Below are 12,772 nucleotides of genomic sequence, written 5' to 3'. Positions count from 1 at the left end.
AATAATAATAATACAACCGTATACAGAGATAAGGCCCTTCACCCAGAGTCCATGGTGCACAAACAAAAGAAACCCCGTGTCTGGACTCCCCTCCCCCCTGCCGCACACTCGCACACACACTCAAAGCAAAACACAATATACCTAAAAGAAGAGCATCCAGCTATCCAGAAGAGAAAACTAAAACTAAAACTCCAGGTCCAGCCGTACCGCACTGAAACCCCATCATAAACAAAATTAGGCAATAACGTAAACATAACATATATATATACCAATAATTAACTAAATATGAAAATAAAGACCAAGCCAACCGGCATACAAAAATAACTAAAGAAATTGTTTTTCAAAAATTTTTTTTTTTTTTTAATTTTTTTTTGGGTCCCCAGTGCAGCTCGGGGGCCATGCCTGCTCCACCAGTCTGCGCCCAGAGTTCTAAAGTTCAGGACGTGCCAAGCCACACCAGGGTTTTTTTTGTTTTTTTTTGTAATATATAAACTGTACAACACTCTGCCTGCCGCAGCCTGGGGGCCATGCCCGCTCCACCAGTCCGTGCCCAGAGTTCAATGTTCGGGACGTGCCAGGCTACGGCTCAAGGCGTGAAACCACTCCCCCCCAACCCCCCACCCAACCTACCTACCACCCAGAACGTGAATATATACATATAAAACATACAATAACCAATATACATGACATACACGATATATATTAACATAACCCAAAAGCCTAAGGTCGGCTCACCTGCAGCCCTACTTCACTCCATCTTGCCCAAATCAAAACAAAAAGCTTCATGGTGCACTCACAGCCCGCCACCGGGATTGGAGGTGATAAGCCGGGCACAGACATCACAATGTACTATCCCTTGCATTTTCTCCCTATTCTTTCCCTAATTTGCCCTAGACTGTCCTTAGTCTGCCCCTCAGTCTGACCCTTCATGGAAACCTGTCCCTGCCCTATCCCTCCTCTCTCCCTATCCTGTCCCTATTCTCTCCCTACTCTGCCCCTAGAAAATTAAGAAAAACAAACTGTCCCTAACGAAATACAAGCCCTCTCCATAGGAGAGAAGCTTTAGATGTGCCCAGCCTCTCATACTCCAAAGAACGCACCTTCACCAGGTCACCCAGGATGTTCCTACATACCGTATCCACGGGGAGGACTTTCAGCTCCGTCGAGATTAGACACCGTGCACTCCAGATGTGGAACCTGACCACTAGGCTAACTAGAAATAAAGTGCAGCGGTCCCTGCCACCAAGGCCTCTGAACGCTCCATAAGCCCACTCCGCATAGGAGAGGTGTGCCAGCTGAGGCCAGCCTATGGAGACCCCTACCCGTTGGTATACCTCTGTATTAAAGGGGCACTGAAGCAGGAAATGCTCCATGCTTTCCAGCACGTCGCTGCACTCCTGACGGGGGCAACCCCTGTCAATCAGAGGCCTGCTCTTCAAGTTACCCCTTACATACAGTCTCCCGTGAAAGCAGCGCCAAGCCAAGTCCCAAAACTTCAAGGGGACCCGGGTTGAATTCAGTAAACGTAACCCTCCCTCCAGGTCCCGACTTGGGCAGTCCTTGAGCGCCAGGGGCTTCTGGAAATGGGTCAACAGGACTCTTTCGTCGAGGAGCCTCCTCGTCAGAGTCCTGATCTCCCACATCCCCAGACCCCACCGGCGTATCACCTTCAGAACCAAGGTAGCGTAAGCCGGGAGATGTCCGTGCTGCGTGCGAAGGTCCTTCACTCGCCCTCCTGTCTCCCATTCCTGGAAGAAGGGCCGAAACCATCCCCGGCAGGAGTAGACCCACGGAGGAGCCCTCTCTTGCCAGAGGTTGCCTATGTTGATCTTAAAAAAAGTGTTTACAAGAAACACCACGGGGTTGACCATAGATAACCCCCCTAGTCTCCTCGTGCGGTATGTAACATCTCTCCTGATCAGGTTCAACCTGTTCCCCCACAACATTAGGAAGAACAGGTTGTAGACCCGGGTCCAGAGAGGTTCTGGCAAAATGCATACGCTGCCCAGGTAGATGAATAACGGGAGCAGGTATGTTTTGACCAGGCTAATTCTTTCCCGAAGGGTCAAAGACCAACCCTTCCACTGGTTTACCTTGTGAGTTGCACCATCCAGCCTGTCCACCCAATTTTGCATGGGGTAATCCCCCTGGCCGAATTTGATGCCAAGTACTTTTGCTGAAGTTTGGGGCACCGGAAGGGTGTCCGGGAGATCAAACGTAGGATCCCCCCTTCCTAACCAGAGACTTTCACACTTATCCCAGTTGACCATAGACCCGGAAGCTTCCGAATAGCGGTCCACCTCCGACACCACAAACTCCGCCTCCTCTCTCTCGAGGACACGAAGAGCGTGACATCATCGGCGTATGCCACTGCCCTCAGGGTAGCCTCCGGCACCGCCTGGTCCATCCCGACCCCTGCTATAGGTCCACAATCAACCCTCCTAAGGAAGGGATCTATCGCAAACGCATACAACAGGGGACTTAGAGGACAACCCTGACGGACGCCGGACCCCACCTCAAAAGGGCGGCCAAGCCAACCGTTCACCAGCGGGAAAGTCTCAGCCCCTGCATACAATGTTCGCAGCCAATCAACAGACCCCACTGGCAGGCCGTATCTCAGAAGGACTGACCAGAGGTACTCGTGATTAACCCGATCAAACGCTTTGGCCTGATCCAAGGACAGCAGGTACCCCTCCCAGTGGCCAGCCCTACCCTGCTCCACTGCCTCCCGGACACCGAGAACAGCGCTAAAGGTGCTACGGCCTGGAACAGAGCAATGCTGGGCCCCCGAGAGGAGCCGGGGTGCAAACTTGACCAGCCGGTTAAACAGCACTTTTGCCAGAACCTTCCTGTCCGTATTGAGAAGCGCTATGGGACGCCAGTTCTCAATACGGCTCGAGTCTTTACCCTTTGACAGAAGGATCAAAGCCGACCTCCTCATTGACTTTGGCAGAGTGCCCGAGGAAAGACACTCATTGAATACCTCCGTCAAGAGGGGACTCAAGAGGTCCTTGAAGGTCTTATAATACTCGGATGTTAATCCATCCGGACCTGGCGACTTTTTGGGCCGGAGCCCATCAATCGCCAGTCTAACTTCCTCTTCTCTGATCTCTTCTGTCAAAACGCCAAGAGAGGTGTCTACCCCTGGCCCAGGGACAGCTTCAGCCAGGAAAGCCGACATCACTTCCGAATCTAGATCCCTCTTTCCCAAGAGTTGCGAGTAGTAGGATCTGATGACCTCCAGGATCCCTGATCTGGATCGATTCAGGGACCCCGTACTGTCAATCAGTCCAGTGACCACTTTACTATTCACTGACATCCTACAGTTTCTGTAAGGGTCGGGCGAGCGGTACTTCCCGAAATCCCTCTCAAAAACCAAGGATGCGTGTCTGTCATACTGGAACGTCTTGAGTAAAGATTTCACTCTGGAGATCTCCTCGCGGCTACCTCCAGTCGCAACGAGATGTTCGAGTTTCCTCCTCAGGCCGTTGTACAGGCGGTACCTGTCCAGGCATCTGAGGTTGGAGAGCTCACGGAAGAACCTCGCCGCCCTCCTCTTGAACATCTCCCACCACTCTGACTTACTGCTACAGAGATCCAGTAATGGTACCTGGCTCTGCAGAAAATCCTCAAAGGACTGTCTTATCTCTGCTTCCTCCAGGAGTGATGAATTCAGTCTCCACAAACCTCTGCCCATCCGGGGGGTCTCTGCAACATTCTGAGAAAACAATATTAGACAGTGGTCGGAGAATTCCACCTCAACAACGGACACTGGTGAAGAGATGGCTTCCTCCTTCAAATAAAACCTGTCTATTCTAGACCTGCTCTGACCTCTATAATAGGTGAACCCCTCGTGGCCTGGGGTGTGCCGGATGTGGACATCCACCAGGCGAGCCTCGCTAGCTATACTATTAAGTGTGACGCTGTCAAAAGTCAACCGCCTGTCTCCAGAGCCTCCCCTATCGCGGGCTCTCGTGACTGCATTAAAGTCACCTCCAAAGACAACTTGGCGGCTGGTAAAAAGGTAGGGCTTGATCCTCATAAAGAGACTCTTCCTGTCCTTTTTTGACTGGGGACCATAGATGTTTACAAGTCTCAATTCTTGTCCCTTCATGAGGACATCTAAGATCAGGCACCTTCCCATTTCTAATTCAATTACTCGTCGGCATTCGACCGCTGCGGTAAAAAGTACCGCCACTCCGCTATACGGCTCGGCCACAAGAGACCAGTAGGAAGGGCCTGACCTCCACTCCCTTTTTGCCTTATGTATGGCTGCCAAATCAGACAGCCTGGTCTCCTGCAAAAATAAAATGTCGGCTTCAACGCGGCCGAGAAAATCAAAGGCCGCAAATCTAGCCGTATCAGACTTAATGCTGGCACCGTTAATTGATGCCAGAGTCAGCGGAGTGGGTGCCGCCATCATGAGTGATTAAATTAGATGGCTTTCTTCCTCACACCCGCTTCTTCGGGGTCGGAGGAAAGCCCCTTGCTTCTTTTTTTGGACACAGATGTGTCCATAGCAGGGGATCCCCCGACCCCATCGTCCTTGTCTCCAGGCTCCAGAGTAGCCCCCTCCCCGGAAGGAACTAAGCCTCCACGAGGAGGAGACTCAGCGCCCCCCGTTGACCCTTTCTTTGCCCCAGGCACCTTGCCCTTTGCTTCCCCCTCAGAGGAGGAAGAGATGTCTTGAAGGGCCCGGTACCTATTGGAGAGTCCAACTGGAGGCGAGCAGGCTTCTCCTTCCAGTACTTGGCCCGGGGTGGGAGAAGATCTTGAATCCCCCCTTCGCTTTCTCCTAGTGGCACCTAGCTTACGCCGTTTCTCTAGCCACCTCTTTCCTTCCTCATCCACACTCTCATAGTGGGAGGAATCTGAAGAGTTGGTCTTTCCGTCCTCCCTCTGGATCCTCCTGTCCTCTTCATCCACTTCACTGTCCCTCAAGGCCTCAGCCGCAAAATTTGCTTCAGGAACAGGGGCCACCATTGACCCACCTGCTGTGGGTGCTCCTGTCAGCTCCCTGCTCCGTCTGCGTTTGTCCTGACGCCTCTGCTCAGAAGGCGTCTTTTGCTGGTTCTTCCCTGGCTCCTTAGCTCCTCCACCTCTGCTAGTCCCCTCACCCCCGGAGGCCGCACCATGGCCCCCATCCGTAGGGGCTGAGACCGCATTGGCAAAGGAGCGTGGACAGCGACTGAATGGGTGACCGAGATCACCACACAGGTTACACCTAATCTCCACACAGGAGGCGGCTAGATGACCCAGACCCCCGCACAGAGCGCACTTCAAGGTCTTACAAGCGGCGCTCAAGTGTGAGGGGTCGCCGCACCTGTGGCAGAACTTCGGCTGCCCCTGGTAAAAGGCCAAGATACGATCCCTGCCGAGGAAGGCTGCCGATGGTATGTGTGCCACTGAGTTACCTGAACGCTTCAGCTTGACCATGAATGTCCAGGCCCCGGACCAGATGCCGTGCTCATCCCGGTTCTTTCTGGGCATGTCCGTCACCTCTCCATATCGACCGAGCCACGTCATAATATCAAAACAAGAAAGTGACTCGTTACGAGTCAAAACGGTCACCTTCTTGACTTCGTTCTGGCGAGACACCACCTGGACGGCAAAGTCTCGCCAGCCGGGCTCGTTTTTCATCAGCTCGTAATTCCCCCAGAACAGTTCTAGACCCTCTGGGCGAACGAAGCTGATGTCAAACTCAGACGTGCCGAAGGGATGGATTAGGGCAAAGATGTCAACCGCCCTAAAGCCCATCTTCAGTAGAAGCTCCACTACCCTCGCCCTCGGGGGGCATGTATCATTGCCTCTCCAGCGAAGACGGACCACATTCCTACGACCTGCGTCCTGCCCGGGTGTTGGTAGGGACCATACGGTCTCCCCCCTTTGCTCTCGGAAGGCCCCTAAGCCGTGTCTCTCTGTCCAAAGAGACAGGTTCACCTCTCTTCCTCCAACTGTGATTGAACTCTCCCCCTTCCGTAGAGCCCCCAGGAGGCGCTGTTGCAATACGCCCTCTCTAGAGCCTGGAGACAAGGAGGACCCCTCCCCTCCAGCAGCGACACTGGCATAACTCCTACCAGCTGTTGTCGCCGCTGGAGGGGCGACTGGAACCTGTGATGTGCCCTGACTATCCCCAGAACCTGTGCCTATATTTACAGTGGGTGCCCCTGTGCTGAGAACACTAGCTGCAGCCCGTACCTCCGAGTGCGTCGGAGCATCAGACACACGGGCTGCACCAGACATATCCACACCTTTCATACCAAGACCTTTCATACCAAGACCCTCTGGACCAGACTTGGGGTTAGAAGTAGGGTTTGTTTTTGCCTTGGTAGACCTTGGGGGTGGCACTGCTGCCCCATCTTGCGTAGCTGCAACCACCGTAATGACCCCCCCATGGTCAGCACTCTGTATTCCGGCGCTTTTAGTTTTTTTATTTTTGCCTTTTTCTTTACTTTTGCCAGCAGCCTCCACATCACTGGGTGCCTGGGACCTAGACTGGGACCTAGACTGAGGGACCCCTGCAGACCGACCTGTCGCACAGGGGATCCCTGATCCCGACCCCGCAGCACCCTCCGCATCACTGGCCTTACTGGCGCTGGCAGTTCTACCACTGCCATAATCCTTTGCCACCTTGCCTTGTCCTGTGCTGGCCGCCCTGCTGGCTGTTTCTGTCACTGCACTAACTGAAACAGGGACAGAGGACCTGGCCAGTTTAACTCCTTTATCCCTGTTCCCATGTTCAAAACCCACTGCAGAGTCAGAAACCGGGGTTCTCAGGGTGGGGGTGCCCTGATCCGACTTTGCAGCCAAACCAGCGCCCCCCGTCACATACACAAATTTCTCCTGCACCAAATTCTTTTTTTTCCCTTTTTTTGTCTTGATTTTCACATCCTCTTCTGGTAAATCACCACCAAACTGAAGGCCGCTCATATTAGGGGGGGATTCCAACAGCCTTATCTGCTGCATTATTAAAGCGCCCCCATCGCTTTTATCTTCTTCTGGATCAGAATCCCCGGAGGTTAGAGGCAGCGCAACCTGCTCCGGCCGGAGGCTGCTGGTGGTTGTAGTGCCACTCTGGGTCTGCTCTCCTGAGCAGACAGGCTGCTCCCTCAGGCTATCCTCAAAGGCATCCTCGTCAGTACAGTCACCACCGCTGTCTCCATCGCTGGAGTGATCAGCCTCCTTGTGACCACTGTATCCTGATGCCATTTTGGAAAATCTATCACCGTTAAGTAACTTTTCCCTAAAGGGACCACTTTGCTCCAGAATCCTGTCCCTCTCTTCCTTACAGTCCTGTATAGTCTGGCTGATTGCATCTTTCTTGCCTTTAGCGGCGGTCTGGTCCTTTAGCGACCTGGCCGACCGCAGCTTCTCCTTCTGCAGGAGGATTTCTCTCCCCGCACGCTCATAGTCCGCCATGCTGGTGGCCAGACGGGAGGCCAGCTCTACCACCGACTCCCCTTTCCTGCGATCACTCCACTGCGGCTTACCTCCTTTGCTGAGCGTTTGGCTGCGAGTTTGACTGCGGGTCATCATTTCGCTTCCGGCGCTGTCAGATGCAGCTGCACCAACCTGCTGGGCCATGTCACTGCGCCTGCGACCCGGACCCTCTCTCTTCGCAGCTTTACTAGCTGCTCCGGCTTTCCTGGTTGTTGCTGCTGAAACCACGTATGCCGCCAGCGCCGCTGATGGTGTTGTCGCTGCCTTCTCAGCATTCCCCCCCTCCGACCGAAGCCGGGGGGGGGGGGGGGGGGGGAATTGCGTGACTCCATAGAACAAGAAGCCCAGATGAGTGCACTGATCCTGGGATCCAAAACAGGCTTCCAGCTGGGACTGCAGCCACACCCTGGTTCTCTGAGGAGCTCCAACAAACCACACCTTACTCCAGAGCTGCACTCACTATTCTGCTGGTGGAGTCACTGTGTACATACATTACTTATCCTGTACTGCTCCTGAGTTACATCCTGTATTATACCCCAGAGCTGCACTCACTATTCTGCTGGTGGAGTCACTGTGTACATACATTACTTATCCTGTACTGCTCCTGAGTTACATCCTGTATTATACTCCAGAGATGCACTCACTATTCTGCTGCTGGAGTCACTGTGTAGATACATTACTTATCCTGTACTGACCCTGAGTTACATCCTGTATTATGATCCAGAGCTGTACTTACTATTCTGCTGGTGGAGTCACTGTGTACATACATTACTTATCCTGTATTATACTGCAGAGCTGCACTCACTATTCTGCCTGTGGAGTCACCGTGTACATACATTACTGATACTGTACTGATCCTGAGTTACATCCTGTATTATACTCCAGAGCTGCACTCACTATTCTGCTGGTGGAGTCACTGTTTACATACATTACTTATCCTGTACTGACCCTGAGTTACATCCTGTATTATATCCAGAGCTGCACTCACTATTCTGCTGGTGGAGTCACTGTGTACATACATTACTTATCCTGTACTGACCCTGAGTTACATCCTGTATTATATCCAGAGCTGCACTCACTATTCTGCTGGTGGAGTCACTGTGTACATACATTACTTATCCTGTACTGACCCAGAGTTACATCCTGTATTATATCCAGAGCTGCACTCACTATTCTGCTGGTGGAGTCACTGTGTACATACATTACTTATCCTGTACTGACCCTGAGTTACATCCTGTATTATACTCCAGAGCTGCACTCACTATTCTGCTGGTGGAGTCACTGTGTACATACATTACTTATCCTGTATTATACTGCAGAGCTGCACTCACTATTCTGCCTGTGGAGTCACCGTGTACATACATTACTGATACTGTACTGATCCTGAGTTACATCCTGTATTATACTCCAGAGCTGCACTCACTATTCTGCTGGTGGAGTCACTGTATACATACATTACTTATCCTGTACTGATCCTGAGTTACATGCTGTATTATACCCCAGAGCTGCACTCACTATTCTGCTGGTTACGGTTTACCAGAGAGCAGTGCATTATGGGAGCTGTGCTGTTTGGTCACATGGCTAAATGATGTCATCCCTGCATGGACCGACCGCTGAGGACTGGAGAAGCTGCCCCCCTCTCTACACTGCTGCCCGGAGGAGGTGCAGAGTTCTCACCTGCGTTGTCTGTATGACGGTCAGGTCGTTGATCCTGGAGAATCCGGCTCCCATGGCGGAGCGCAGCCCAGCCGTGCCGAACGACATGCGGGAACAGAGCCTGTCCCGCAGCTCCTTGTTCCTGCCATCCTGCAGGAGGGTCTCGATCTGCCCTCTGGTTTTGGCGTTCTGTCAAGAGAGAAAAACAAGGGTCACCGGATCATTACAGGAGTCAAAAAATGTGACAACGAGTCTACCAGAGAGCGCCGGTATCACCAGATGTGGGGCCAGCTATATCCTGCAGCCTCATCTGCCTCCTCCCCTCTCACAGCAGGAGCCACACACGGATCCTGCAGCCTCATCCCCCTCCTCTCACAGCAGGAACCACACACGGATCCTGCAGCCTCATCCTCCCCTCTCACAGCAGGAACCACACACTGATCCTGCAGCCTCATCCTCCCCTCTCACAGCAGGAACCACACACTGATCCTGCAGCCTCATCCTCCCCTCTCACAGCAGGAACCACACACGGATCCTGCAGCCTCATCCTCCCCTCTCACAGCAGGAACCACACACGGATCCTGCAGCCTCATCCTCCCCTCTCACAGCAGGAACCACACACGGATCCTGCAGCCTCATCCTCCCCTCTCACAGCAGGAACCACACACGGATCCTGCAGCCTCATCCTCCCCTCTCACAGCAGGAACCACACACGGATCCTGCAGCCTCATCCTCCCCTCTCACAGCAGGAACCACACACGGATCCTGCAGCCTCATCCTCCCCTCTCACAGCAGGAACCACACACGGATCCTGCAGCCTCATCCTCCCCTCTCACAGCAGGAACCACACACGGATCCTGCAGCCTCATCCTCCCCTCTCACAGCAGGAACCACACACGGATCCTGCAGCCTCATCCCCTCCTCTCACAGCAGGTACCACACACAGATCCTGCAGCCTCATCCCCCTCCTCACAGCAGGAACCACACACAGATCCTGCAGCCTCATCCTCCCCTCTCACAGCAGGAACCACACACAGATCCTGCAGCCTCATCCCCCACCTCCCCTCTCACAGCAGGAGCCACACACAGATCCTGCAGCCTCATCCCCCACCTCCCTTCTCACAGCAGGAACCACACAGATCCTGCAGCCTCATGCCCCTCCTCTCACAGCAGGAACCACACAGATCCTGCAGCCTCATCCCTCTCCTCTCACAGCAGGAGCCACACAGATTGCAGTACATTAAGCCCCCTCCCCCCCGAGTACAGCCCGCATACCACAGTGCACCAAGACTCCTCCCCCCCTCCAAGTACAGCCCACATACCGCAGTACACTAAGCCCCCTCCCCCCCCCCGAGTACAGCCAGCATACCGCAGTACACTAAGCCCCATCCCCCAAGTACAGCCCATATACCACGATACAGTAAGTCCCCTCCCCTGAGTACAGCCCACATACCACAGTAAGCCCCTCCCCCAAGTACAGCCCACATACCGCAGTACATTAAGACTCTTCTCCCAGGTAAAGCCTGCATACCGCAGTACATTAAGACTCCTCCCCCAGGTAAAGCCTGCATACCGCAGTACACTAAGCCCCCTCCCCCGAGTACAGCCCACATAGCACAGTACAGTAGGCCCCCTCCCCCGAGTGCAGCCCGCATACCGCAGTGCACTAAGCCCCCTCCACCCGAGTACAGCCCGCATGCCGCAGCACAGTAAGCCCCCTCCCCCTAGTACAGTAAGCCCCCTCCCCCGAGTACAGCCCGCATGCCGCAGTACAGTAAGCCCCCTCCCCCGAGTACAGCCCGCATACCGCAGTACATTAAGCCCCCTCCCCGAGTACAGCCCGCATACCGCACAACACTAAGCCCCCTCCCCCCCGAGTACAGCCCACATAACGCAGTACAGTAAGCCCCCTCCCCTGAGTACAGCCCGCATACCGCAGTACAGTAAGCCCCCTCCCCCGAGTACAGCCCACATAACGCAGTACAGTAAGCCCCCTCCCCCGAGTACAGCCCACATAACGCAGTACAGTAAGCCCCCTCCCCCGAGTACAGCCCGCATGCCGCAGCACAGTAAGCCCCCTCCCCCGAGTACAGCCCGCATACCGCAGTACAGTAAGCCTCCTCCCCCAGTACACTAAGCCCCCTCCCCCGAGTACAGCCCGCATACCGCAGTACACTTACACCCCCCCAGTACAGCCCGCATACCGCAGTATACTAAGCCCCCCCCCCCAGTACAGCCCGCATACCGCAGCACAGTAAGCCCCCTCCCCCAGTACAGTAAGCCCCCTCCTCCGAGTACAGCCCGCATACCGCAGTACACTTACACCCCCCCAGTACAGCCCGCATACCGCAGCACAGTAAGCCCCCTCCCCCAGTACAGTAACACTCCTCCCCCGAGTACAGCCCGCATACCGCAGTACACTAAGCCCCCCCCCCCCCCCCCGAGTACAGCCCGCATACCGCAGTACACTAAGCCCCCTCCCCCGAGTACAGCCCGCATACCGCAGTACACTAAGCCCCCTCCCCCTAGTATAGCCCGCATACCGCAGTACACTTACACCCCCCCAGTACAGCCCGCATACCGCAGTATACTAAGCCCCCCCCCCTCCCCCTAGTACAGCCCGCATACCGCAGTACAGCAAGCCCCCCCGAGTACAGCCCGCATACCGCAGTACAGCAAGCCCCCCGAGTACAGCCCGCATACCGCAGTACACTAAGCCCCCTCCCCCTAGTACAGCCCGCATACCGCAGTACAGCAAGCCCCCCCGAGTACAGCCCGCATACCGCAGTACAGTAAGCCCCCCCCCCCCCCGAGTACAGCCCGCATACCGCAGTACAGTAAGCCCCCTCCCCCTAGTACAGCCCGCATACCGCAGTACAGTACGCCCCCTCCCCCAGTACACTAAGCCCCCTCCCCCGAGTACAGCCCGCATACCGCAGTACACTAAGCCCCTCCCCCTAGTACAGTAAGCCCCCTCCCCTGAGTACAGACCGCATACCGCAGTACAGCATGCCCCCTCCCCCGAGTACAGCCCGCATACCGCAGTACAGCAAGCCCCCTCCCCCCGAGTACAGCCCGCATACCGCAGCACAGTAAGCACCCTCCCCCAGTACAGTAAGCATCCTCCCCCGAGTACAGCCCGCATACCGCAGTACACTTACACCCCCCCAGTACAGCCCGCATACCGCAGTATACTAAGCCCCACCCCCCAAGTACAGCCCATATACCACGATACAGTAAGTCCCCTCCCCTGAGTACAGCCCACATACCACAGTAAGCCCCTCCCCCAAGTACAGCCCACATACCGCAGTACATTAAGACTCTTCTCCCAGGTAAAGCCTGCATACCGCAGTACATTAAGACTCCTCCCCCAGGTAAAGCCTGCATACCGCAGTACACTAAGCCCCCTCCCCCGAGTACAGCCCACATAGCACAGTACAGTAGGCCCCCTCCCCCGAGTGCAGCCCGCATACCGCAGTGCACTAAGCCCCCTCCACCCGAGTACAGCCCGCATGCCGCAGCACAGTAAGCCCCCTCCCCCTAGTACAGTAAGCCCCCTCCCCCGAGTACAGCCCGCATGCCGCAGTACAGTAAGCCCCCTCCCCCGAGTACAGCCCGCATACCGCAGTACATTAAGCCCCCTCCCCGAGTACAGCCCGCATACCGCACAACACTA

General features: G+C 55.0%; 1 protein-coding gene across 1 annotated transcript in view; it reads right to left on the bottom strand.

Annotated features, from left to right (window-relative positions):
* The window catches only part of PGM2L1 (phosphoglucomutase 2 like 1), a 37,584-nt gene that overhangs the window by 21,476 nt on the left and 3,336 nt on the right, over positions 1–12,772 (bottom strand). Inside the window, exon 2 of the mRNA XM_066588372.1 lies at positions 9,118–9,285. Coding sequence (XP_066444469.1) covers positions 9,118–9,285 — 168 coding nt within the window. The remainder of the gene's footprint in view (positions 1–9,117; positions 9,286–12,772) is intronic.

Source organism: Eleutherodactylus coqui, chromosome 1, assembly GCF_035609145.1.
Source record: "Eleutherodactylus coqui strain aEleCoq1 chromosome 1, aEleCoq1.hap1, whole genome shotgun sequence".
NCBI classification, from domain to species: Eukaryota; Metazoa; Chordata; class Amphibia; order Anura; family Eleutherodactylidae; genus Eleutherodactylus; species Eleutherodactylus coqui.
This window is presented reverse-complemented; position numbering and strand designations above follow the sequence as displayed.